Consider the following 25,083-nt stretch of genomic DNA (forward strand, 5'->3'; position numbering starts at 1 on the left):
AATAAAACAGCAAAATGACTTGGCAAAGGGGATATCACATCACAGAGAATCCTCGCGTGTAATCAGGACTTATTGTCTTCCCTTCCAATGGCTTCCAAATTGGTCGCCAGACTCCAATGAAGTTTATTTCTATTGTTTAAATATATGTTTTGAAGAGGTTGAGCATAATTTAAGGAGACCTGAGCCGGCCGGTGTGGCTGGAAGCCCATCACAGCTTTATTTATCTATGTGTATATTGCACAATAAATTAAAACATCTCAAATGAAAAGTGTGCAAGGTTAACTCTCCTCCAAACATTTCTTTTTGCTGGATAATAACATCTGACTGCCACCCCCTTATCCCGCATTTCTTGCAAATATAATTTTGAAACTACAATGTAGAATTAGCTCTCACCACAGAAAAGAAAGGGGTTTCTTCCATTCTCCTCTTCTAGGTAATTATTATTTCCAATCCTGGGGACAAGCCTCGTTCTTTTCACCATAAACAATAGTTTTGAACACCTCTGACCCTCACTTCCGGCCATAATTGTCATTTTTATCTTAGTGATTGATTTTAAAAGCAGATGAACTGCAAACCATTGTTTTCCAGGCAGCCCAGGAAAAGAAAACCAACAGTTACAGACCTCAAAGATTAGAAACCAGGAGTGGTGAGTAACAAAGTACGAATGTGAATAATATTATTACTAAAATGAAATTCCTTTTGATTAGTGGGTAAAAGAAAGTGGAGAAAGTGAGGTGAAAAGAAAGCAAAGTGGCATCTTGCCGACAGTGCAAACATGAAATTGGCTAAACTAAAAGTTCTTTTATACATAGTCCTATAGCCCAATCCTGAAAAGTCTACTTACTCAACAAATTAACTAAATTCTTCTTAGATATTAGAGGCATCATTTTGTTTTCTAAACTGACATGTAGGATAACACACAGATATCTTAAACCCATCTTCTGATTAGACACTGTTTGAGATACCAGCTGATTGTCTCCCCGTGGGTATGTTAGAAAAGTTCTCTTTTTAAAAAAAAAAAATAATAATGATATTTCAGGAATAGCAAGAGCCAACTGCAGATTTTGAACTTAGGTGCTGAATTGTGACAAAGATCATTTCAGGGCCACTGGGTGTAAAGGGAACAGAGTCGGGCCCTTCTCCCCGAAGTGAATGAATGTGCGTTCCCAATAGCGTCCTCACTTGGGAAGATTGATTAGAAAATACCAAAAATACACAAGATAAAATAACAATGCTAGTTTTTGCACCAGGTTTCCCAAAGAAAGACGCTACATTCCATTAATAGAATTAAATTCCAAGGGTCATTAAGTCAGAATCAGAAATTCTATGTTAACCTCCACTTTTGCAGTGGATGATTAAAATTAGAATACACCCCAGCAGAAAGTCCGACTTCTTTTAAAAAAAAAAAAAAAAAAGAACAGCTGCAGAAGGGGGAGGAGGGGGACGGAAGCTAAGAAATCTTCCACCGAGTTGAAACCCCGTTAGGCTCTCAGAAATGATTTGTGCGTTTGTGGCTCTCTTAACACGGTCTTCTTGTGGACTCATTTTCAACCCACTCCTTGCGTGTGACGGAGTGTGACTCTGAAGTCACGGAGGCACCCGCAGCCGGGTCTTGTAGATTTCCGACGCGGGGCCCGCTGGGGAGGGAAAAGTGCCCCTGTCTCTCCCAGTGACCAGCCGCAGGGATGCCCGCGAGGCTCCCGCGGCTGGAGGCTCGCTCCGAGGAGACCGACGCGTCTTTCCCCGTCTCGGCTCCGTCGAGACTCGCACCCTGGGAGTGGGCGCTCAGGGCCGGGGAGGGAATCAGTGCGCAGAATGTTACTTTAAAGCTAAACGGGACTGTATAACAGAGAGCTGTGGGTGAGACTAGAAAAGGGAGAATGCAGGCAAACACAGAAGATACCAGGGGGGCCTTGGAACAACAGAGAGGGCTTAAAAGAAAATCAATGTCAGAGAGAGCTCGGGTTCTCTTTCGCCCCCAACTCCCATCATCCAAGTGTAGGAAAAACTGGTGAGACTCAAAAAGCCAGAGAGAGCGCGGAGACAGATGGACAGACTGACAGACAGACAGACAGACACACACACACACACACACACACCCCGAGAGACACAGATCCTCTTCGTCTAGCTCTTAATAGTACTAGTAATATCACATTAGTATTAACATTATTGATGTGCCTGTTCCTGACCCTTCATCCCCTCCAGTTGTGTCTTGAATGCTCCTGCCAAGCCAGCCTGATCTGTCTGCCACCCACCCACCAGCATCCAAGAGTTATGCAGATGTTTATGGCTGAAAAAAATTCCAGTTATGCATCCTTGTATTTTTAAATACTGACTGTAAGTGATTCAAGTATAATCCTTTGTAAAACGCTTTTCTCTGACACATTGAAGGGGTTGAGAGAGGAAAACCCGGCGTGGATTCCCCCTCCCCGGCTCCTCTCCCACCCACCACCCTCGCCCCCACCCTGCCAGCGTCGAGGCCCCTGGCTATCTCTTGGGCCCTGCACCCAGAAAAAGAGGGCACCCGTGCTAGCCCCTCGCCCGGGCTCGGCACAACTTCAGTCGGAGTTGGGTCTCGGTTCTCAGCGCTGGACGCGCTGGAAGCTGTTTGGGGAAGAAGAAAAACAAGTGCTCTCTCCCCGAGGTTCGCTCTCTCGCCTTTGCCAGGAGGGGAGTTCAGAACTTCAGGCGTTGAGATTTGGTTGAGGCCGAACCTGAGTCCCTCCCACCCTAGAGCTCTCAGGGCTCCGGTTAGGTCCCGCTCCCTGCACGCGCGATCTGAGAGTGTCCAGCTTCAGGGTGACGGCCTAACAGAGGCGAACTTACGGGGAGAAGAGGGAAACGTGTCTGGGGAGAAGGGGGAGACTCTCGGGGCCTGTCCCCAGCTGCCCTTTCTCACAGCCCATATTCGCCCGTCCCTTTCTGTTCTGTAGATGCTCTAGAGAAGGCCGCGCGCCTTTGGCAGACCTTTGTCTTTTTTTTTTTTCCAGACCTTTGTCTTTAAGGGGACTTTTTGCAGAGTTGAAGACGGTGATGTGACCCTACTAAAAAGAGAGCAACCGCCGGACTCAAGGAGAGGACTAACAGCTCAAGACGTTGGGCCACAAGAGAACACTGAACGCCCCAACGACAGACTTTGCCGGCGGCCGTCACTCCGGCGGCGCGTCCGGTCTAAAGAGGATGGTGGCTGAGGGCCTCTAAAGTCAAGGCACTGTCCTGGGAGCGCAACATTGGTTTTGAAAAGGGCCAAATCCGTCCTTACGCGAGCCAAGCCTCAAGGCCTTGCCTCCAAGGGAGTGAGGTCCTCGGGTTAGTGGAAGGGGCGCACGCCGCCCAAATGGCACCCACTGGCCTGACATCCGAAGAAGCTAGAGCTTGGGGCTAGCCCTAAAGGGTTAACGGAGGAGCGGCAGGAACAGAATGGAGTATTTAGAAAGTTGCTAGTTGAAAACAAAAAATAAAAATAAAATCGGCTCGGGTGCGTGCCTGCTGCCGCCCCTCCTCCACCGCCGGCTTTTCCGGAATCCAGTCCGGGCTTTGCCGGGAGCGCACAGCCCGGAGCAGCCCGGCCTCTGGCGAGAGCCAATCAGAGGGCGCCTCTCAGCACGTGGAGGAGAGAGACCCCAGCGCTCCGCGCCCGCCGCTCACTACACTTGTTACTGCTTGTCCTGAGCGCCGAGAGGGCGAGCTCCGGCCGTAGGCAGGGCGGGAGCCGGCAGCCAGCGACCGAGAGAGGCCGAGAGGCACAGAGATCGCAATAATATCCACTATAACCAGCCATCTAACCCCACCCCCTCAACACACACCCATCCATCCCACCCGCCCCGAAAGGCAGCCCTCGGCCCGCTTCTCTGCGCCCAGGGGAAAAAACCCAGCCATGAGCAATCAGTACCAGGAGGAGGGCTGCTCCGAGAGGCCCGAGTGCAAAAGTAAATCTCCAACTTTGCTCTCCTCTTACTGCATCGACAGCATCCTGGGCCGGAGGAGCCCGTGCAAAATGCGGCTGTTGGGAGCCGCGCAGAGCTTGCCCGCTCCGCTGGCCAGCCGCACCGACCAGGAAAAGGCCGTGCAAGGTAAGGCTGTGCTTGCCGAGCCCCTGGAAAGGGTGCTAGGCACTGGTTTGGATGTGTGATGTTCCGGGGCCAGGGGCCTGCGGCTGTCCAACTGGAGACAGAGGAAAAAAGAGGGAACAACTCTGAGGCCTGGTACCTCAAAGAGCGGTAAACCTCTTGCCAGGGGATGTCTCTCCCTCCCTCTCTGCTTCCAGAAAAAGCAGAGACCAGGCTTTGCTTCGAGGGCCCTTAGATTCTCGGTATTGGTTCTTAGGTCGTTTAAATACCCCCTTTGGTGGCCTTGCGGGTGCTCTGAAGAGGGGCGACGGGCCAAGAACAGCAGGAGCCGGGTGGACTCTTGTAAGAACTTGGTGAAGAGAAGAACCCCAAAAGCTGTGAATGGGGACTCCAGGCGGAGTGCGCCTTGGCCTTTCCTCTTGGGAAGATTTCTTTATACGAGGTGTTCTGCTTTTTTCTTCTTTTTAAAATTGTAGATTACTTGTGATCTTTTAAACCCAAGCTTTGCAGAAAACATCTCCCTGGGATTCCCCAAATGTTCCTTCTTGTATCTGAATTGTATGAAATGTGCGGCTTCTGGGTGCTATTTTTTCCTCTGCTTTTTTTTTTTTTAAGAGTTGAGATGTTTAAAGGCTCTTTTCGCCCCTAAAATTAAAAATTCCAGAACAACTGTCGTTTTGCCCCAAAACCGTTACACCCAAGTTTCGCCTTTTAAAATCTGTAAACCAGCGGTCCAGCCGCAACGTCACTTGGAAGACAGGAGCGGTTAGCGGGGAAGGGGGCGTTTAAAATAAAACTGACTTTTTCCTTTTCTTTTTTTAGTCTGCAGTGGCACCTGTGCCAGGCGCTTCCTCGAGGGGAAGGAGCGCTCTGTGCCTATTGCACCCCCTTACGTCCCCACCCAGGCCTTTCCGAACCCATTTTCTCCAGGACGATTTTTCTGGGCGAGGAGCCCCTGCCCCTCCTGCTGGGGGCTGTTGGGGCCAGGTCCTCACTCAGGGCCACTGGGCCGCTCCCTCCTTCCCCGGTGCCAGCCAGGCAGTGGCCCCTCTCGCCAACCCGCAGCCGGGAACGCGTGGCAGAGCTGAGGGCAGAGGTCCTGCGCAAAGTTTTCAGAGTGGTGGTGATTTTTTAAAAAGTTGTTGAATGTTTGCAGATTCCCTCTTGCCCCGAAATGGGAAGGGAAAAGGTGAAAGGGAAGACAAGAGGAAAGAAAAAGAAAACAATAAAGGAGGGAAGGAAGAAGGGGAGAGGAGTGCACAAAAAGAGAAGGGAAGGGAAGGGAGAAGAGAAAGATGCGGAAAGAATGATGAGACGGGGAGAGAGAGAAAGAAAAAGTGATTTAAAAATGAAAGGAAGGGCGAGGAGAGAAAGAAATGAAGGAAGGAAATAAAGGAAAGAATGAGAGAGGGAAAGGAAAGGACCCATAGAGGAGGAGAAAGGGGAAAAAGAAGGAAGCAAGGGCAAGGGAAAGAGAGAGATGTAAAGAAAAAGAAAAAGCAAGAAAACTGGGGAAGGAGGGGAGGGCTCGGAGTCTAGTGGCGCGGGGGGCGCCGCGCGCTTCGGGGCCTGGGCGCGGAGGGAGCGGAGGAGGGCCGGCCCGAGCGGCGACTCTGGCCGGGCCGGCCGGCCGGCGCGCTGACCGCTCTCCCTTGCCCGCAGGCTCCCCCAAGGGCAGCAGCGCCCCGTTCGAGGCCGAGCTGCACCTGCCGCCCAAGCTGCGGCGCCTGTACGGCCCGGGCGGGGGCCGCCTCCTCCAGGGCGCCGCGGCGGCGGCGGCGGCAGCGGCGGCGGCGGCGGCGGCGGCCGCCACGGCCACGGCGGGTCCGCGGGGGGAGGCCCCGCCGCCGCCGCCGCCGCCGCCGACCGCGCGGCCCGGGGAGCGGCCAGATGGCTCAGGGGCCGCCGTGGCGGCCGCCGCCGCCGCCGCCGCGGCCTGGGACACTCTCAAGATCAGCCAGGCGCCGCAGGTGAGCATCAGCCGCAGCAAGTCGTACCGCGAGAACGGGGCGCCCTTCGTGCCGCCACCGCCCGCGCTGGACGAGCTGGGCGGCCCGGGGGGCGCCGGGCACCCGGACGAGCGCCTTGGCGCGGCCGGCGGCCCAGGGGGCGCCCCGGCGGCGAGTAGCGGCGCGGGCGCCGAGGACGAGGAGGAGGAGCTGCTGGAGGACGAAGAGGACGAGGACGAGGACGAGGAGCTGCTGGAGGACGACGAGGAGGAGCTGCTGGAGGACGACGCCCGCGCGCTGCTCAAGGAGCCGCGGCGCTGCGCCGTGCCCGCCGCTGGAGCGGCGACCGCCGCCGCCGCCGCCGCCGCCGCCGCGGCCTCCGAGGGCGGGGAGCTGTCCCCCAAGGAGGAGCTGCTGCTGCACCCGGAGGACGCCGAGGGCAAGGACGGCGAGGACAGCGTGTGCCTGTCTGCCGGCAGCGACTCGGAGGAGGGGCTGCTGAAGCGCAAACAGCGGCGCTACCGCACCACGTTCACCAGCTACCAGCTGGAGGAACTGGAGCGGGCCTTCCAGAAGACGCACTACCCAGACGTCTTCACCAGGTACGCGCGAGGGGGGAGCGTGGCAGCAGCGGCTGGAGGGCGCGAGTGGGTCCCGGAGAGGGAAGGTGGGCGGGCAGGGTCCTGGGGCTGGGGCAGGGACTTAGCTCCTGGACTCATCCCAGGCCAAACCCCTGTTGACCAAAAACACCCTCCCAGCCTCTCTACTCTGGGCTCCCAAGTTTAGACTGGGATGTGTTTTGTTTTTGGTTTTGGTTTTTTTTCCCCCTTCCGGAGGTCTCTCCAGTTTAATTTTTTTAATTACAAGTTTTAGCTAGAGAGAGAAAAAGAAACGGCCTCTCCAAAGGGCGCCCGAACGCGCCACCTTGGAGACGTGCGCGCCCGAGCGCTCACACTCAGGGCCCCTGGCGCTGCAATCCGGAGTCCACGCCAGGTCCCAGGCGAGGCGCAAGCAGCGCTGCCGGCCCTCGCCGCCAGGGCTAAGCAAGGGCTATTTTTGGCCGCTGTGTGGTGCGCTTGCCCTCCCCGCCTGATGCCCCGGGAGCCTGGTGGGTATCAGTTACCAGTTACGCAGTTAGTGAAGATGCCCGCGCCTGCAGAGAAGGCCGTTAAAAAGATCCAAGTTCTGTCGTTTGAGGACTCCTGGAATAACCGAAGGAAGTCAGAACTGGGCAGTGTTTGGTCTGCGGAGGCAGCGACCAGAATCTCCCCTTTTCATCGCTGTCCTCTCGCCCTCCACGTACATTAAACCCAGTGTTGGTTTACTGTACGCGGGTTTACAGGGGCAGGCTTGGACTGCTGGCAGCCTGGCAGGCAGTAGACAGAACAGCTGGGGGGAATTTCCCCCTTCTGACCGGTGTCTAAACCCGGCTGTTTCTCCTGGATCCGCTCCATTCCCACTCACCCGAGTTTGGGGGGAAAGATGTACCTGTGAGACGACTGGGCCCCTGAGGGCCGGCTGATTCAAACCTGGGATGCCGGCCCGGCAGGGGGCCTTCCTCTCCCACCCCAAAGCTAAGGTCTGGCTCAGGCGAGGAGCCAGGTAAGGGCCAACTTTCCCCAGCGGGGAGGGAAAAAGGGATGGGAGTCAGCCCGGACTTGGGCTTGTCAAGCTGGAGCAACCCCACCTTCGCAGGAGCCGTGTATGACTTTTCAATGTGCATTTTAGTAGCCCCGGAAAGCTGCCTGCCCCATTTGAACCTGAGGAGAAATTGCTTAGTACTCTGGAGGCCTGAGCCAACGCTCAAGGGTAGTTGGTCTAGCAATTAATTGCCAAACTGTCTCCTAACCAGAAACGAAGAGAGTAGATCTGATTCGAGGCAAAGCACTAAACTTGATCATCCCCTGAGCTAAACTTGGCCCTCCCCTGTGTCATCCAGTCCCTTTATTATCTTTAAAAAAGAAAATAAATTCTAAAGTAATTGTCTCTATCAAATAGCTAACTAAGCAGCCAACCCGCTTTTTGCCTTTGTCACACACATATAATTCAAAAGAAGAAAATGATGTGATGTCGCTTGGCACGCAGGTCTGCCCTTTCAGCTTCTCCAGGGGAACCAAAGCACACGAAGAGGGGTGGCTGCTCATCACCACCCCATGCCCACCTCTCTCCCACCCATGGGGCTAGTTAGAGCCCCTTGGCTCCTGCCGGGACCCAGGCAGGAGTGTGGTTTTGGGGTTTTAGATCTGCTGATGCTGACTGTAGCAGGAAGCAGCGGGAAGCTCTCCAGTGAACCAGTTTTCTCCCAGTCCTGAAGTTCCAGGTGTGGGCCAGGCCAGGTCCCAGGCTGGGGCAGCCCCCGCTCTTTCATATTAGTGATTGGAGAGCCAATTACTCTCGTCGCGCTCATATTTTCGGTAAACAGGTTGTAAGCCGTTTTACAGCATCTTAATGGTTTCCTATTTGCCTTAATTGTCGCAGTAATAACTGCAATGACGGGGTAGGGTTTCAGTTAAATTGACTTCCCCTGAGATGGGCAGGGTTTGTAGTGGGCACTGGAGTCAGGAGGTGCGCAGAATTTTGTTTAATCGAAAAATTACCCCACTGAACTCTTAACAAGCTTAACATATCTCCAGAGGGTAATGGGGAGTATGACCTAAGGGGGTGAGAGAGGGAGGGAGGCGGGGGAGAGAGAGAGATGGAAGGAAAGGCAGAGAGCTGGAGAGAGAGGAAGGAGAGGGGAGAGAACGTTTTCTAAAGAAGGCAGAAAGCAACAAGGAGGGCGAAAGCAATGTTTTTAGTTGAGTGGCGAGTTCTCCCATTTACTCTTAGGACAAAAGAGGCTATAAGCACTCTGTGTGTGTGTGTGTGTGTGTGTGTGTGTGTGTGTGTGTGTCTTATCTAACTCTGGCTTAAGAGGGAGAGAGAAGCTGAGACTTGTACAGTCAAGAAGTCGCCACTGTCACTCTTGAATATACTATGATGCAACAGTATAGACAACATCCTATATCTGGGAGTATATTGTGTTTTCACGTTTTCAGTCAAATAGAAGACACTCCCGTGTTGAAGGGGTGGTGATGCCCAGGTGTCTGGATGCCAGCGAAGGGAAGGTGGCTGACAGGGCGTTGCTGGAGCCTGCAGTGACCTCCTGCCTGTGTGTTGCTTTCTTATAGGGAGGAACTGGCCATGAGGCTGGACTTGACGGAGGCCCGGGTCCAGGTGAGCCGCACTGCGGAGAGGGAGGAAAGGAGGGGCGGTGGGCTGGGGGACGAGTGGAAGAGAGATGGGTTGATGCATTAGGGGGTTCTCGAGAGACCCCCTTCATAAAATGAAGAGAAGCAGAATCAGAAAGATAAACCTAAACCCTCCTGCACAAAATCATATTAAAATATAAAGATCTGAGAGATGGAAGGGGAAGGTTTCTAGGTTTGGGAGCCTTGTGGAAGGAGTCCAGGATCAGAAGAGGGGTTTCAGGGTCCCCAAGACTGCAGTTCAGAAGCCCCCTGGTCCATAGCCCCTGTCGGAAACAATCTGCGAACTGACTTTTCCTGGTTGAAATAATGGGATGGAGCATGGATTTGGTTGTTAGACAAATCCGCTCAGCTCCAAGCAGGTATTTGGCTGCGATTAAGTCTCCAATCGGGCTTCATAAAAGCCCACTTAGTGCTAGAACAAACAGGGCCATTTGAAGGCAAAATGCTGTTTGATTTCCCCTCCGCCCGCACAGGAGCTGGCTAATGCTATTTGATTTCCCATTTTTTATAGCAATGAGCCCACATTGATCTAATAGGGAGTGAGTGCAATGCTATTAAAGGTGTTTGCAGCCCCATACCAGAGTGCATTTCCGAACCCAGGCCCCATAACCAAAGAGACGATCAACACTGGGCAGTCCCGATGGCCAACAGAAAACAGATGTCCCTGGGTTAGGAGCTGAGTGAATCACTTTACAGTCAAAATCAAGCGCTGATAAAGCACAATAAATTCCATATGGCTCATTTAATACACAACAGCTTCTTGCATTAGAGGGCTAATGATGAGGCCTGTCCCCTCCTTTCTGTTGACACATTTCTCCATTGTCAAACAGAGATGTGACAGCAACTCTGCATTTTCTGCTCAGGGGAACGAGTCGTGGGAAAGTTAAATAACTTTTAAAAAGAAAGAGAGCGCCCCCTCCCCTTCTCCTCTCTCCCTATTCACTGGAGAAGATGTAATTAAGTGAATATGAATTATTAGAGTCCTTTCGTTTACCTTTGGGGGGCCTCAGAGGTATTAATTCAATAATGAGGAATTGCAGGGGGACATCTTGATAATTGCAGTTGAGCCGAGAGCTGATCAGTCTCTAGAAGGTTTCCATGTTCTTTGAGGGCATTCTGCCTCCACCGTCCCCCCTCCCTTGACTCCTTTCACTGCCGTCGAGGAGTGGCGGGTAGTCTTGTCTAGACAGATTTGGATACACAAAAGCTGCCCACCCAGCCTGGTCCCATCTAGTCTTAATTTTTTCAAGTCTCTGAATTTCCACACTGGAATGTTTCTGCAATTCTCAAATAGGTTATTTGAGGGCTGTGAAATGTGATGGATGGGCCCCCTTTTGGCAGAATTTTAAGTAATCAACCAACTTGGATTCTCAATTTTTCTTGTTTTAGGTGGCTATCTAGAAGTCAAACCAAACCTAGATACCAGTGCTAGTAACGACAGCCCCAGTGTGTATATCTGAAAGGCATATAGATGTCTTAAAATTTTAAAAAACATATACCTCTGGGATCATTTACATTATATTTTAATATAACTCTGTATAGCCCCAGAGTTCATTCTTAATTTTTAGACTTGTGCGCAGGCATAAACTCAGCCCTAAAAATACTAATGCCTTCAAGGGAAAAGGAGCGTATCTTCTCAGCTGTGGGTGTGATGAGCAGGTCACATAAAAATAATTTCATGCTCCTAAAAGTTATTTTTAGACCATGGTAGCTGCCACATTTCAGGTAAAGGTCTCTACTAAAACTGCTTTCTATTAACAATTAGGAAGATACCTTGTGCGGAAAACCTCCCCCCAACCTACAACTATCTTACTTAAATAACCTACCTAAACCACATCCCCAGAAGAAATAAAGGACCGGTTAGCTATGAAGATGTGCCCAGTCTCCAGGTATCCCCCACTCTGGTTTCTGTGTCCAAGTATCACTGTAGACCTGATCCATGCAGTCACTGCCTTCCTTGGTAGAACCTGGCCCTGCATGGAGGCCCTGCAGATAGCAGGCTGTGTACCCCACACTTCATTACAACTGCTTCCTAAACTGTATGCCTGTTCGCTTTATCGTGGGTATTTCTTCCCTCAGTCCCAGCTCCCCTCAAGCCCCCAAACATAGAGTTGTGCTCATAGGTGTTCAGTAAATATTTCTGGAAAGATTAAATGAACCACCTCCCTGATTCCCTTTTCGACAGAGAGCAAAGATTTTGTCACCTCTTGGGAAAACCCGAAATAGGTGAAAAGAGCTGATTTGCCCCAGAAAGCTGCTGTGCATTCTTCTCTTGATGGCTGTCTGTTCCCAAGAGTCATCGCTGAATGCCAGCTTCCACATGCCTTATTTGACTCATTCCTCATCACAGCCTTATGAATAAAGTTTTATTATGCCCATTTTACAGATTAGAAAACTGAGGTTCAGAGAGGTTTAAGTGACCTGCTTAAAGACACACAGCAAGCAAATGGCAGCGCAGCCATGTAAACCTTGGTTTCCTCACTTTTAAATACAACAAACCATTTGTTAAATTTGGAAAGGAACCAGGCTAGTTAAAATGTCCACTGGAAAGGGTTCACTTGCCCGGTAGTTCCGGATGACTTTAAGTTAGGCCCTCTTTCTTTGCCTCTTTGGTCCCAGACGTGTCCTTGAACAACCTGAGGCCACAGAGGGGCGAGGTGGGCGAGGGCTGCAGTGGGAAAGTGGGAAGGAGGGAGGGCCCGCGGCGCGGGGGGAAGAGGCGGGGACCGCCGGGAGCGCCTACCCGGCCGGAGCGGCACCTACCCCTGCCTCTCTCGGCTTTGCAGGTCTGGTTCCAGAACCGTCGGGCGAAGTGGCGCAAGCGGGAGAAGGCGGGCGCACAGACCCACCCCCCGGGTCTGCCCTTCCCCGGGCCGCTCTCGGCCACCCACCCGCTCAGCCCCTACCTGGACGCCAGCCCCTTCCCTCCGCACCATCCCGCGCTCGACTCGGCCTGGACGGCCGCTGCTGCAGCCGCCGCCGCCGCCTTCCCGAGCCTACCTCCGCCTCCGGGCTCGGCCAGCCTGCCGCCCAGCGGGGCGCCGCTGGGCCTGAGCACTTTCCTCGGAGCCGCAGTGTTCCGGCACCCGGCCTTCATCAGCCCTGCGTTCGGCAGGTAACACGCGGCTTCGGGGAGTCTGTCTCTCGCATACACGCACAGAGGCTGGGGCCCTGGGAGGAGGCCAGAGATAGGGACTACACTCGTCTTTCCTCTTTGGCTTAACTTGAGATTTAGCCAAAGAAAATAATCTATAATATTGCTTTAAACAGTGCGGATCTTGAAGGGAATGACTTGGGGCTGAACGGCAAAGGGGCAGTGGCAACAACAGCAACCACAGAAATTGGAAGTGTTCAATGAAAGCTTTAAAGTACCATTTGAAGGCAGCAACAGCCCAGACCAAAGGTGGTGTGTGTGTAAAAGGGTACAGGTGTAGGCTGCAGAGCCGGGATGACTTTTAAACTTTTGCAAAAATCCTTCCTCATTCCCTAAAGCCTGGCAGCCAGAGGAATACAGCCCTGGGACCAAGGGCCCTCTGGGTCCAAAGAAATCTTTCTTCTTCTCCAGACTCTACCTTCCTTGTCATTCAAGTGATCCGCTGCCAACTATACCCTCATATATGCAACCCCGGACCCCCAGAGCAGCACAAGACAACGAACTCAAAGAAACGGTTCATCATATATTATAAATCCCTTTCTTTAAATGAACATCGAATGATGAAATTAAAAGTCTGTATAATCATACAGACAAAGAAACAAAGGAGAGATGTATTAAGTTGGAAAGTGCAGTGAAAATAAAACTGAATGCAGTTTCAATGATCTCTCTTTGGGAGAACAAAGAAATAATAGACTCATCCAACTGCGCAGCCACTTAACAAAAAAATCATCTTGGAGAAAATTTTCAAAAAAGACTCAGTAAAATTACTTTCTTGTAACAACCAATGAAGTAAACAGATAGTGCACTGAAGTGTAGTTAGTGACTCAGTTTACCTAGTGGAACCAGGGCATGTTACGCCCCCTCCAGGCCACACTTTATTATTTCCTTTTGGAAAAAAATGTTTAAGTCCTCTGTTCCTCGCCCACCACCCTCTCCTTTCCCTCTTCTCACAAGTGACTGGTAAAAGTTGCCAAACCATGGCTGGAGTACCAGCTGCGACATTTGGAGAGGCTGGAAAGAGGGGCGCGGTGGGGGTGGCACAAGAGGTGGAAGGTGGGCTTGGGAGAAGCGAGGGGCGCTCCTCGAGCCCAGGTGGGCTTATTTCTACTCGTGGAAACCCTGAGTTGGCCTTCCGGGGGGCCGGAGCCAAAGCCCTGGGAGCTAGCGGCGGGGGTGGTGGTGGTGGTGGTGGCATTGAGGGTTAGGGGCGGCTCGGCCCCTGCCGCAGTCTGGCGCGGTGTAGTGCAGAGGGTGGAAGCGCCGTGCGGGTTAATGCTGGCGCCTTCTGGAGGCGGTTTCGCGGACTGGAGTCCCAGACTTGGGTTTCGCCGTGCGCCGCACGCGGGGGGGTGCTCTTCGGTACTGGTGAGTGCTTGCGGCGCAGGCAATGCGCTCCTAGCGGGTCAGAGCTGCCTGGCGAGCGGAAATCAACAGGCGGGAGCCCCCATCCCCACCTCGCGGTCGTCGGTCGGGCTCTGACAGCTCTGCCCGGCGCAGGAGGGCGGCCGCGGCGGCGGGAAGGCTGGCGAATAAGACCAGCTTTTCCAGGGTGAAAGGAGCCCCGGGCCGAGAAGGCGCTCTACAGAAGGAGTACAAAGTGCAGCACAGGTCTTTCTCAGTTTTAATCCCACTTTGTCCTTTCTTTCTCTTTTTCTTCTCCTCCCTTTCTCTCCTTTCTCTTTGTCTCTCTTCTCTCTCTCGGCAAATAGTATTACAGGCAGTTGGAGCTCCTAGTCTAAAGTACACTCCCTTCTTAAGCGAAAGCCCAGAATCCGCGCAGTGGGGCCGTGGGGTTTGGGGACTCGGGGCTTGCTTCCGCCACGGCTCTGGTCCCTCCAGGAATATCTGGCCCCTCCGTCTCTTTTCCCCTCTGTTCGTTTCCTGCCCTGGTAAACCCTTAGAGCGCCCCAGCCTCCCGCCCGCGCCTCCAGCTACTCCCCAGCCCCGGGGCCGGCCCGGCCCTGCGACTCTGCGCCCCAGCGGCGGCGCCCCTCTGCTCCCCCGGGGAGAGGCGGCGGGCAAGGCTGCCCGAGGCGCTGCGCGCAGCTCTCGGGGCGTCACCGCGCTCTTTTGCTCTCCCTGCAGGCTCTTTTCCACCATGGCCCCCCTGACCAGCGCGTCGACCGCCGCCGCGCTCCTGAGACAGCCCACGCCGGCCGTGGAGGGCGCAGTGGCGTCGGGCGCGCTGGCCGACCCGGCCACGGCGGCCGCAGACAGACGCGCCTCGAGCATAGCGGCGCTGAGGCTCAAGGCCAAGGAGCACGCCGCGCAGCTGACGCAGCTCAACATCCTGCCGGGCACCAGCACGGGCAAGGAGGTGTGCTAAAGGCTGCCCTCCACCCTCGCGCCCCGGGCGCGACCGAAAGGTCACCTCACTCAGCACCACTCAAGACCAAATGGAAACAGAGGACCAGCACACTCCCGAGACGGCAGTGAGAGAGCGCAGCCGCCTTCGCAGCAGCCTGGACGCGGGCGAGGCAGCCCTCGGCGGCGCTACCCGGACGTGGCACCTCCTCGGCTGGCTGTTCACCCGCCCCTGCCCCTGCCCCTGCCCCTGCCCACTTCGCTCCAACTCAAACGTCCACTCTCTCCGGTTCTTTTATTGAAAATATCGGGGAGGTTTGCTCCCTAAGTCACCTGGTATTGAAGTTAACAATTTAAAAACCCCAACCTCTCTGCCTCCTGACACCCCACTTAGCTTTTTTTTTCTTTCCTGATAGCATTTTGGCGCTCTAAGTTGATCTTCCCAGCGTGGCCCCAGCCTTCGGCGGCGGGGAAGCGAATGCGAATCTGTAAGATAGCTAACAGTGCACTTAACGGAAAGGGGCGTCTTGTTCTTGTTCTCTTCTTTATCATACATCAACCAAGGTTTTTATATCAAACCAAAGGGAAATACTCTGCTAGAATATGGACTGTTGAAGTCACCAAACTGTGATTATTGATTCTGTACATACCATTGTTATTAAAAAAAAGAAAAAGAACAGAGCTTTGTATATTTGAAATGTTATAACGCAATTGCACTCAGCGTGGTATGGTAAAAGTTTGTCCTCCTGTAGATTCTTACTGTGTTGTAGATACGGTAGGGTTCCTAGACAAATATTTATGTACTCAAGCCCTTTATTTAACTTATTAACTGTAGAGGCTTCCGAAACCTTCAAGATAAAGGCAATGGTACAGTACTTTTGTGTAATGTGTAATTGTTATCACTTTTCCTTGCTATCTAGTGGAGAAGTGTCACGCTCAAAATAAAAACAAAATATATGTTTAACAAAAGGAAGTGTGAATACTCTCTACAGGCGCTTGAGGGGACAGTAGAAGGGCCCTCCCCCCAGAAGACCGCGGGTGGGCTCCTGCGCCCCGACTCCCCCAGGGTTTATCTGCACTCCCGTTTTTCTGGCAGATGGCTCTGGTTTGAATGTGATCCTCAAAGGATCCGTAGGATTTCCTAAGAAGGGTTAAGATCGCCGCCGCCAAGGAGCTTTCCACGTGCATCTCGGCTCTCCTGGGTCGCGTTGTAGTGGGAGCTCGGGGGCCTGGGCCTCGGAGGTGGGGTGGGCTTGAGGGAGGGTGGGTGAGTCTACTGTAGGCGTTGACGGTGAAGACAGAAATTTGAAGCGAGCGGGGAGTCTTAGCTGGGAGTCTTAGCTGGGAAGGCGAAGGAAACTGTTCGTGGAAAGTGCCACGTACAAGGAAGTGCGCAGTCCGAGATGACAGGTAATGGCGAGAGAGGAGCCCAGGCGCTGGCTTCCGAGGGGGCGGGCTACATGGTACACGCGCGGGGAGGAGGGTCTGTGGCGGGGGTAGGGGGAGCAGGGAGGAGGGAGTGTGTGTGGGGGGGGTAGGAGGGTGTGTGGTGGGGGAAAGAGAGGGAGGGAGAGAGTGGGAGAGAGAACGCAGCAACAGTGATGGAAAGGCAGCGAGGGGTATCCAAGTGGCAGATCTTAACTCGACAAATGTCATTACATCACTTATCCAGGCATTGGGAAATGTATATACTTGTAAAAAAAAAAAAATCTAAACAACTCAGGTTTCGCGAGGAGACCCAAGCAGATTTGCAATCTGCAACCCCCTGGGCGCACCCCTCCCCGCGCCGGCGGCGACCGTAGCTTCTCCCTCCCCCCGGGCCCTGCCTGCGCCCCCCGGGTGACCGTTCGGTGTAAGCCCGCCCGCGGGGGCCGGGTCTCGCCAAAGCTCCCAGGGTGATGGGAAAGGGAAGAGAAGCTTAATTAGTTTCAATTTGTAGTAATTAGTGCGCTGGACCTTTGGGGAGAGGGGCAGGCACGGGAGGGGGGCGGCCGCGGCGTGACTAGCGTGGCTGTCGGAGCCGGTGCCGCCGCCCCGCCAGGCCGCGGGCCAGTCGGTCCCGGCGGGGGGCGCCGACGCGTCTCCGGGCCGGGCCCGCCGGGTTCCACGCGCGCTCCCGGGCCGCGCCCCAGAGAAGGAGGGCGGGTCCCCTCGCCGCTCTGGGCGCAGGCGTGCGCGGCCGAGGGGCAGGTGCGGGGGCGGGCAGAGGTCAGCGGCGACTCGGGGGTGGGCGAAGGCTCGGCAGCTGCCGCCCTCGGCCGCGGGCGTCCTCCGCGGGCGCGCCCGGCCGGCAAGCCGCAATCCCCCCGCCCGCCGGACACCTTGGGGAGCGCGTCCGCGGGGCCCAAGGCTGAGGGGGCTCCTCGGATCTCGGCCGTCGGGTCACCCGGCCGGGCCACCCGGCCCGGCCCTGGCTCGCGAGGGCGGAGCTCGCAAGCAGGGCCCGGCCCCGGGCACGGGGCGTAGGCTCCAACTACCTCTGCTCAGCCCTTCCCGCCGCACACTCCTTTCTCGGGGTTTGCAGGCTCAGCAGGAACTTTCTAGGACATTCCCCGAGATCTGAGTGTCTCAAGCCTTCACCAGACTCCACAGAGTCTCCTAGGGTGAAGGTCGAGTTCCTGGGGTGGACAGGGCTACTCTGGAGTTTGAGGTGGGGTGGGGACTGCGGAGCGCAGGAGGGGCCTGAGGGAAAGGGCTTTTTTTTTGGGGGGGGGGTGGTCAATATCAATTTTCCGTTGATTTTGGCTTTTGTTTAGGTAGGGCTTTTTTTTCTCCCCCCTCCAGGCTGCCAGTTGGATGGTATACGAGAAACAGTACCATTCTTCCTGTTAATGAACTCTTTTTTAAGTCATTTTTTCTCATTTGACCCTTCCATGGAGCAGAAGCAAATTGCGTGAAATTACCTCCAAGGATTACATTTATTACTGGCCAATGAGAACCCCGCTCCTTGTTTTACAAACTCTTAATCCTATGTCATTCTGATGCCGCAAACAAGCCCGGTCCTGGGCCTCCTATTCTTTCAACTTTCCCCAGCTGGAGGGACCTCATTCTGCACTTAATATTCCCCATAAATATCACACGCTAAAGACCCCCTGACTTCCAGCAAGTCCACATTAAACATGTGACATGTCACGCATGACAAACTCTGAGTATCTTTTCAAAGCAGCATTAAAAGCAAAGAAACCAATTTTCTTCTCCTTCCAAACCTCCCCAAGTGCTGAATGATGGGGATTGGAAAGAGCCACTGGAGCGTACTTAGGGGGATTTTATGAGATTTTCCAGAATGATTTAATCTTATTGTGAGCATTATTAATGAATGGCAACCCAATTTGGCCCCAATATCTGGGAACGCAGTCACAATGCTGGGAGCGGCTGACCCCCCTCCCCAACCTTAAGCAAACCTGTTCCACCCAGGAGGAGGCCATGCAGAGCCCAGGGGAGTTCAGGAGAGCCCCTGTGATGGGGGCATGGCTGTTCCCTATCACCCCCAGGCCCGAATGCCCCACCACCTGCTTTCCCAGGGCCACCCCCACAGCATCTTGGGGTGAGGGGTGAGGGAGCACGGTTCGGCCTCTGTGGGAAGGATGAAGGGAAAGGGCAAGTTAATTTGTTACATTTTCAGACAGGCTAGTCAGATCCTGAATGGGCCCGGAAAGGAAAGGCAAGAAGGGAGCAGTAGGCAGAGTAATTTCAGAAGATGTCCCTAAGAAGTCTTCAGTCACCAGGTGCCCATGAGCTGGGCTGTGGACAGTTAGGGAGGACAGCTCAGGTTTGTGTGGGGAAGATAGAAAGTGGATGAATTAGGGAGAGTGATCACCAAAGGGAAGGTTTCAGGACCTGAAACCCAGTCTTCAGTTAAAGTCATCAGTATAGGCCTCAGCCAGTTTCCCATTTTTTTTTCTATTACCACGCCCCCACTGGGGCAAACACTTATTATTGTTGGTTTTGATCTGTAATACCAAGAGACAAGGCACTTGTACCTCTGTTTTTCATACCGTTTTAAGTGCAAATATCTTACTAGAATGGACAAGTGGCTGATGGTAGAGGGAAGGAAATTATACATGAGTTAGTTCAACTTGCTTTTAGAGGAAAAAATATGTATGTGAGCATGTGTGTATGTGTACACACAAAAGTGAGTGTGTCTGAATGGAAGGGGTCTTAAATGGGGCCTAAAATGGTATTTTGGAACACCGAGTTCCACAGAGCAATTGCTTATGTATTTAAGTGACAGTGGCAGCCTAGCTGGGGGGCGGGGAGAAGAAAAGCTGTTACCTGACTGGGGTAGGGGGAGGGGGAGAAGCATTTTTCAAAGGAAAAAGTTGTGTTGTCCCTGGACTTTATTAACAGTCCAGTTTGAAGTATACATTTTTTTTCTTTAAAGAAAAGGGAACGATTACCAGTTATACATTAAGAAATGTCATTCAGTCATTTTTATTCATTCTCCGGAAATCTTCGTAAAAGCCTGAATCATACTTCTACAAGCAGCAATTTTGTTAATCCAAGGGGTTATTACTCTGGGCCCTTATTAGGTTCTACACCACTGCCAAGCAATCCTATAACCCTCTCAAAAGAAGTTTACCTCCCTGTTATAAAACCAGTAGTGGTATTTATACTGTGCAATAATTAGTGTATTACTTGAATCCACTAACACGTTCATTTTATCTCTGCACAAAACCTCTAGTCTGCTTATAGAAAGCTTGTGCCTCCTTTGGTGCTGGTAAAGTGGTGAAAGAGTGAATTGAAGGCTGGTTGCACTTTCTCCTTTTGCCTCGCCTTAATTCCCATCTCTTTTTGCTCTCATCCAATTAGCACAGTGTATTAAGCGGTTTATCATCTCATAGTCAGCTATTGAGAGAAACAAGGCGAGCACTTTGCAATAGAACCTGCGCTCCTTTGACACCCTCAGGTACTTACATATTCCACTGTGCTATGAATAATAGAGGAAGAATGGAGCGCTAATTCCCTCATCAAAGAATGCCTTGTCTGCTGCTTTGCTCAACAACACCATTCTGATCAAAAGAAAAGCAATAAAGCTTAGCATAACAAAACGAAACCTACTTATTAGCTTAGTGGTTAAATTAATGCAGAGCCGCTGCTATTCAAAACCAAGGTTTGAAAACAGCCTCCAACAACCTGATAATGCTGCCTTCGGGATGAAGGAATTTTAATCTGAAATTTGAGGCTGGCTCAGATGAGTTCATCTATTAAACTGCTATAAGGAAGCTCCACAGCAAACCGTTCAATTAAGAAATATTTAGGTGAGCAGAGGGAGAGAGAGAGAAAGGGAAAGGCAAGGCGGGTTAAAGTCTGGGATGGGAGATGGGAGAACTGAATTGACGGTCAGTGAATTCTGAAGAGGATCTGGGGCTTAGTGTTTTTCATAAAACCCTGACAAGATAGAGAAAGCTGCTTTTGGAGCTTCCTTATCTCTGTATTACCTGCCAAACTAATTTCAATCTGTTCAAAAAGGCATGCTGAGGTGCATCTGTATGTGTTGGAGGTAAGAGGAGGTATGGGCTGGAGAAGGGGCTGGTGGTAGGGGCAGTGAATTCATCCCCTTTGACCAGCCTCTGCCAAACTCCAGTCTGTGAACTTTGACTTGCCCCCATGTCTTGGGCAACAGTCTCGAGACGAACCCCATCTGTTTCCTGGACAAATTAAAATCTTAATTGAGCACACTTTTGTAGGATTTTCGACTTCCGGTCTCCACATCCCCTTTTACACGAAGGAAAGTTGAGAGTTAGCAAGTTATGACCAAAATAAATGTTCTCCCTGTTGTTGGCGGCCCCTAAATGCAACAGTAAACAAAAAATCCAGATGGGTTCCTTTAGGGCCCTATTTCCAACTGGAGTGGATAAAATTTATCCTAGAGGTTTAGTCTAGCCCACAGCATTTAGAATTTTATTTTTTAAAATTAGTTGCCAAAGTTTAGAAATTGAGATACTTTATGGCCATATCTGGATTCCTGGCTCTTGAAAACGTGATCCCATGACCACCCAGGGCTCTGTCCCTCCCAGAATTGCTGAGTAGCTCCTGCCTCCTTTGGACAGGACATGGCCACTCGGGCTCACGAGGTTCTGCCACTCTCTAGAGGGAACCCGGCCTGTTTCACTTTTATCACCTGAGCTTAACACCCATGCCAGGGAACCTGTGAAGACACATGGGGAAGTTCCACCTTTCAAAGTGGGCGGCATCTCAGTACCCACCCTACCCATGTGTTATCAGATGGTGCAAATCAAGAAGAAACCTTTCTCAGAAAAGTGACCATGCCGTGTTCCAATCTTCTAACAGAGAGATGCACTCAATCCTAAAGTTGCAACTTTCTATAAAATCCTGGAATCTTCAAATGCCTCCTGGAATTCTTAGGTGCCTCCCAGAAAATCTTCTTAACTAACCTGGAGTTACTGATCTAAATAAGAAAATATCAACCACTGTGTTAGCTTTTTTGGGGAACTGTACTAGGAAATGTCTGACTTTCTATGCACTTTCTACACAAATGGTTCCTGCCCTCACAATGATTACATCTAGATGCAGAGACAAAAAGCAGACCAGTGAAAAGCTGTTTCTGTCTCCTGGCATTTCTTGACAAGCAAGTTTTGTATTTGCCATAATAACCCCAGGTCCCAGAAATCAAGGAAAACATGCTTTCTCTTCAGAAAGCAAAGTGGGGGTGTGGGCACAGGAAGCATACATTAGAGAACCATCTCTAATAATCCTATATGGTAACACCAAGGAAAAAACAGACTAATCCTTAGTTTCCCAGAGCAGCCTGGGTGCTGCAACTTCTGACAGGTTGCAGAGCTTGAGGTACCAAGGCATTAATTAACTGATATGGTCATAAACCCAAAGTGTTTCTACTTAGAACCTGAGTGTAAGAAGAGAAAGGAGGAGAGGGTGATGGAAAGAAAAGAGAAGGCAAAGCAAGGTATAAGGCGGCATCATCTGTACTACATAATAAGTATGCCTTCACTAGGGTCCAGGCTGGGTGACCTTTCTCTTGCGGGGGCGGTTCTTTCAGAGGCCATCAGTCTTGCTCTCCCAAAGGAGACGGTACTGGACTCTTGGCTTAGCTCTCTTTGAACATACAAGTCAGCAAAGCACATTAGAAGCCATGCTTCATCTCTCAAAGGACCCAAAGTATATTGAAATGCCACTCAGAACACTGGGACATACATTATGCCAAGCATCTCTGAGCACAGACCTAATAAGTAGGCTGAAGTTGGGCAGGGGATGGTTTCCAGTCATCCCTTACTCCTGGCTGCCCCCTCCAGTCCACTCTTTGCACCTGATACAGAGTCACTGCAGCAGGTTTCCCTTTAGAAAACTTTATTCTGAATTGAAAAAAAAAAGCACAGCATATATTTCCTTTATGAAAACTAATATGTAGATTTTTTTCCACAGGTAGGTATTTTTTTAAAAATATAGCATAGCTGTATAAGGGGAAATGTTTTTTTAGTTTTTTAATCTTACCAAGAACGTAAGAAAGGAAAGATGGCTACATTGAAATATGTCTGGTTTCTGGCAGAAAGGCACCGTTCTGAAGAAATGAGAAAAAGAGCACCAGGGCCAATTAACCATCCCTCCCCTCATTTTTTTTGAATATAACACAAAGGTCCTTGCCCCGGCCTATACACATTTTAATGAAATGCTATAGGATATCAAATTATTTAACATGTGCTTTCCCTTTGTACAAATCTTTACCTAGATTTTCTATTTGAGGAAATAAAAAAGGCAGGTGAGCGTAAAACAGCTGCCCAGTGCGCATGTGCAGGTTGGGCTTTGGAGAAATTCAGTACACAAGTAAGCTCTGTTTAATTTATTTAGTAAGCGCGCAGCTTCTAAATCTCCCCCCTTAAAGACTGAGAAGGACAATTGCTCCTGGAGCCAGTGGCCTGGGAAGCACTTGGGTTCAGACTGGGTTTAACCGGCATTAAGGCAAAGTGCCGGCCCTGCTACCAGGCTCTGTGAGCCCCTCTTTCTGGGTGCGCCTCTGCTGAAGGTCCTGGGTAGAAGCCACTTGCCTCCTAGCCACTCTCCATTTCTCTTCCCTCCCCGCCCCTTCCCCTAGAAATTCAGTGCTGAATGCCAATGTGAAGCAGCCAGTTCTCCCGGTGGTGTTTCAACAGCACAAAGTATATTGTCAGAGGAAGGTACTTCTGCTGTTCCCTGATGTTTGGTAGATTCAATACCTTTGCAGTTGCCCCTTGATAATCCCCCACCCAAGTCACAGCCACACAAACATGATAGTAGTTCCACAGGAAAAGCGATGCAGGAGAAGCGGCCGGGGCCATGATGCAGGTGCCAAGGATGTGGGTCTTCTGTCCACCGCCCCTGCAGGTCCACTTCCTGGAAGCCCTCAGGACCATACAGCACAGTCGGCGAAGAGTTTGCTGAGGTTCACTTCGGAATAGCCACTTTGGGACAAGAACTGCTCTGCTGTGTTCTTGAGTTTTCTATAGTCCTGAAGAACTTTGGGAGTAAGAAACTGCCTCTTCAATTTATCTAAAAAGAAATAAAAATAAAAGGATTACTAGTCTCAGAAGCAGCTTCTTTAAAAAGCATTCAGTATTTCTGAAGCACTAGAGCAGGAGCTGTGAGTTCTGTTTGCAGCTCCAGGTCTTAGATGTCCTCATGGTCCTGTGGCTGGTCTACCCCTGGGGCCAGTCCCACGCTGGGGGAGAGGGAACCCAGAGAGTCCTCTGTAGAAGATTTTCTTCCTTCCCCCTACCTGCCACTTCTCAGCACCTAGCCGACTCAGCACACCGGGGACAGGGCCACCCTCAATGATGGGAACTGCAGGTGCACGGCCATGTGCGGCAGGCAAGGTGAACTCCACTCGCAGACACCCGGTTCGCGGTGCTGTCGAGCACAGGCATGCAACTGCATGCAAAGTACAGAAGTGGCAGGAACTAGTTTGCTTCAAAAGGAAGGCAGAGCCTCCCAGTGCAAACTCCCCAGATCAGATGGGCCTAGTCGGCTTCTAGTCCTTTCCATCTGCATCCCTCTGCTATACAAAATCTCCTCTGCTCAAAGACGCAAGGGATATGCTGTCTGGAGAGCACCTGTCCACTGGCAAGATTGCTTTTTTCTTCTTTGTACACACGATGTACCTTTGAACTTGAGATGTGTAGCTGCCCTTTCTCTGCTTCCTGTTCCTTCCACCCATTCATCCCTTGCCTTCCCATTCTGCGCAGGGCACTCTCAGCCAGAGAGAAGATCCTTCCTTTCTCCCCCCAGAGTCTGAGACCTCTAAACTTGGTTCTTTGGAAGGGGCAGTGGGCTAGGACACCCAGGTCTGGCCTTTCAGGGACAGGGTGATCCCTGGGGTAGCCAACCCTGCCCACAATGGTTAAGATGACACAGCTTTGCTCAAAGCTGCTCGGGAACCCTCTGAGGTGTTTGGAGAGGCCCTTAAAAAAATCCCCATCTGATGGCTGAGGAGGTTAAGTCACTTGCCCCAGGACACATAGCTGGAGATCTGGGATGTAAAAATGTAGATCCAGGTAGCCAGAACCCTGAGCTCGCCCGTGGTGAGGCTCACTGTGCACCCCTATCCATGCACCCCTGTTCACTGCTCCCAGATAGACATGGCAGGCCCCCAAATGCTGGCCTGAGCCAAGGAGCCTGGGGGGGCAGCGAGGCTGCCTGGCGCCCCAGGTTAGGAAAGCATCAGGAAGGAAACATGGAAGGGAGGGCACATCAATCACCAAAAGAAAAAACCCCACGGAAACAACAGAGCAACAGTGAAGTCTACAAAACACCCGGAAAATGAAAACTCAGTCTCCAGATTTTTGTTCCTTAGCTACACATTCATGTTTGTTCTCCACAACCTTTTCTAAATTACATCAATTGCCTTTCAAAAAACAACAACAGAAAGTTTTGTAGAGAGGATTTAAATGCCCAAAGCGGGTGGAAAAAGAGGCAAAAAAGAGAGAGAGAGAGAGAGAGAGAGGGTGCATCATTAAGCAAGGAGAGAAAGACACTTTGAAAGTTCTAATTATCGGAGTCTGGGAATACACAACAATGGCCTGAGCAGTGGCGGCCGGCCGGCGCCCCGTGCATGTGAATGACACAAATGTGTGTGTGACCAGGGAGAGACATTTACAGAGCTGCGGTGAGACGGAGCAGGGGAGGAAGAGAGAGGGCACAGCTCCTGATGTGTTTACCTCCTCTGCTGATGGGATATTGACTTTTCCCACCAGGTTGGTTAGAAAGGGGACTATTTACGCTGCCACACAGCCGAGTTAGAATGACAACCAGCGTCACTCGGTGTTCTTCTTCGTAAAAGACAACTGTGACCGCCAGCATATCCCATAGCCGGTCAATACGGCAGAGGCACCATTCCACGCCAGTTA

The 25,083-nt window shown here is 51.8% G+C and overlaps 2 protein-coding genes across 7 annotated transcripts in view; one reads left to right on the forward strand and one right to left on the reverse strand.

The window, feature by feature from the left end:
• The first annotated feature begins 557 nt into the window (after positions 1 to 557).
• On the forward strand, positions 558 to 14,848 carry ARX (aristaless related homeobox). 2 transcript variants are annotated; one of them, XM_070462113.1, is made up of 7 exons: positions 558 to 646; positions 2,206 to 2,337; positions 2,991 to 4,073; positions 5,733 to 6,621; positions 9,190 to 9,235; positions 12,057 to 12,385; positions 14,510 to 14,848. In XM_070462113.1, the coding sequence occupies exons 3-7, from the start codon at positions 3,878 to 3,880 to the stop codon at positions 14,748 to 14,750; spliced, it is 1,701 nt and encodes a 566-aa protein (XP_070318214.1). In that variant the 5' UTR covers positions 558 to 646; positions 2,206 to 2,337; positions 2,991 to 3,877; the 3' UTR covers positions 14,751 to 14,848. The 2 variants fall into 2 exon arrangements, with proteins under 2 accessions (XP_070318214.1, XP_070318215.1); XM_070462114.1 differs by lacking the exons at positions 558 to 646; positions 2,206 to 2,337; positions 2,991 to 4,073 and adding an exon at positions 4,383 to 4,512.
• A 7,681-nt stretch (positions 14,849 to 22,529) lies between these two features.
• Positions 22,530 to 25,083, reverse strand: part of POLA1 (DNA polymerase alpha 1, catalytic subunit) — a 300,499-nt gene continuing 297,945 nt past the window's right edge. For 3 of the 5 annotated variants that reach the window (XM_070462009.1, XM_070462007.1, XM_070462010.1), the window contains one exon: positions 22,530 to 23,230. In XM_070462009.1, the coding sequence (XP_070318110.1) occupies positions 23,085 to 23,230 (146 nt within the window). In that variant the 3' untranslated portion in view covers positions 22,530 to 23,084. The remainder of the gene's footprint in view (positions 23,231 to 25,083) is intronic. The other 2 variants (XM_070462011.1, XR_011485784.1) reach the window with 2 other exon arrangements.

The sequence above is a fragment of the Odocoileus virginianus genome, chromosome X (genome assembly GCF_023699985.2).
Source record: "Odocoileus virginianus isolate 20LAN1187 ecotype Illinois chromosome X, Ovbor_1.2, whole genome shotgun sequence".
Lineage (NCBI taxonomy): Eukaryota > Metazoa > Chordata > Mammalia > Artiodactyla > Cervidae > Odocoileus > Odocoileus virginianus.

What these genes read in the sequence shown, in the direction of transcription:
- ARX (XM_070462113.1), top strand. Translation starts at nt 3,878, where the DNA reads ATGAGCAATCAGTACCAGGAGGAGGGCTGCTCCGAGAGGCCCGAGTGC. An exon ending in TACCCAGACGTCTTCACCAG is followed by an intron (nt 6,622 to 9,189) that starts GTACGCGCGAGG and finishes GCTTTCTTATAG; the next exon opens with GGAGGAACTGGCCATGAGGC. An exon ending in ATCAGCCCTGCGTTCGGCAG is followed by an intron (nt 12,386 to 14,509) that starts GTAACACGCGGC and finishes CTCTCCCTGCAG; the next exon opens with GCTCTTTTCCACCATGGCCC.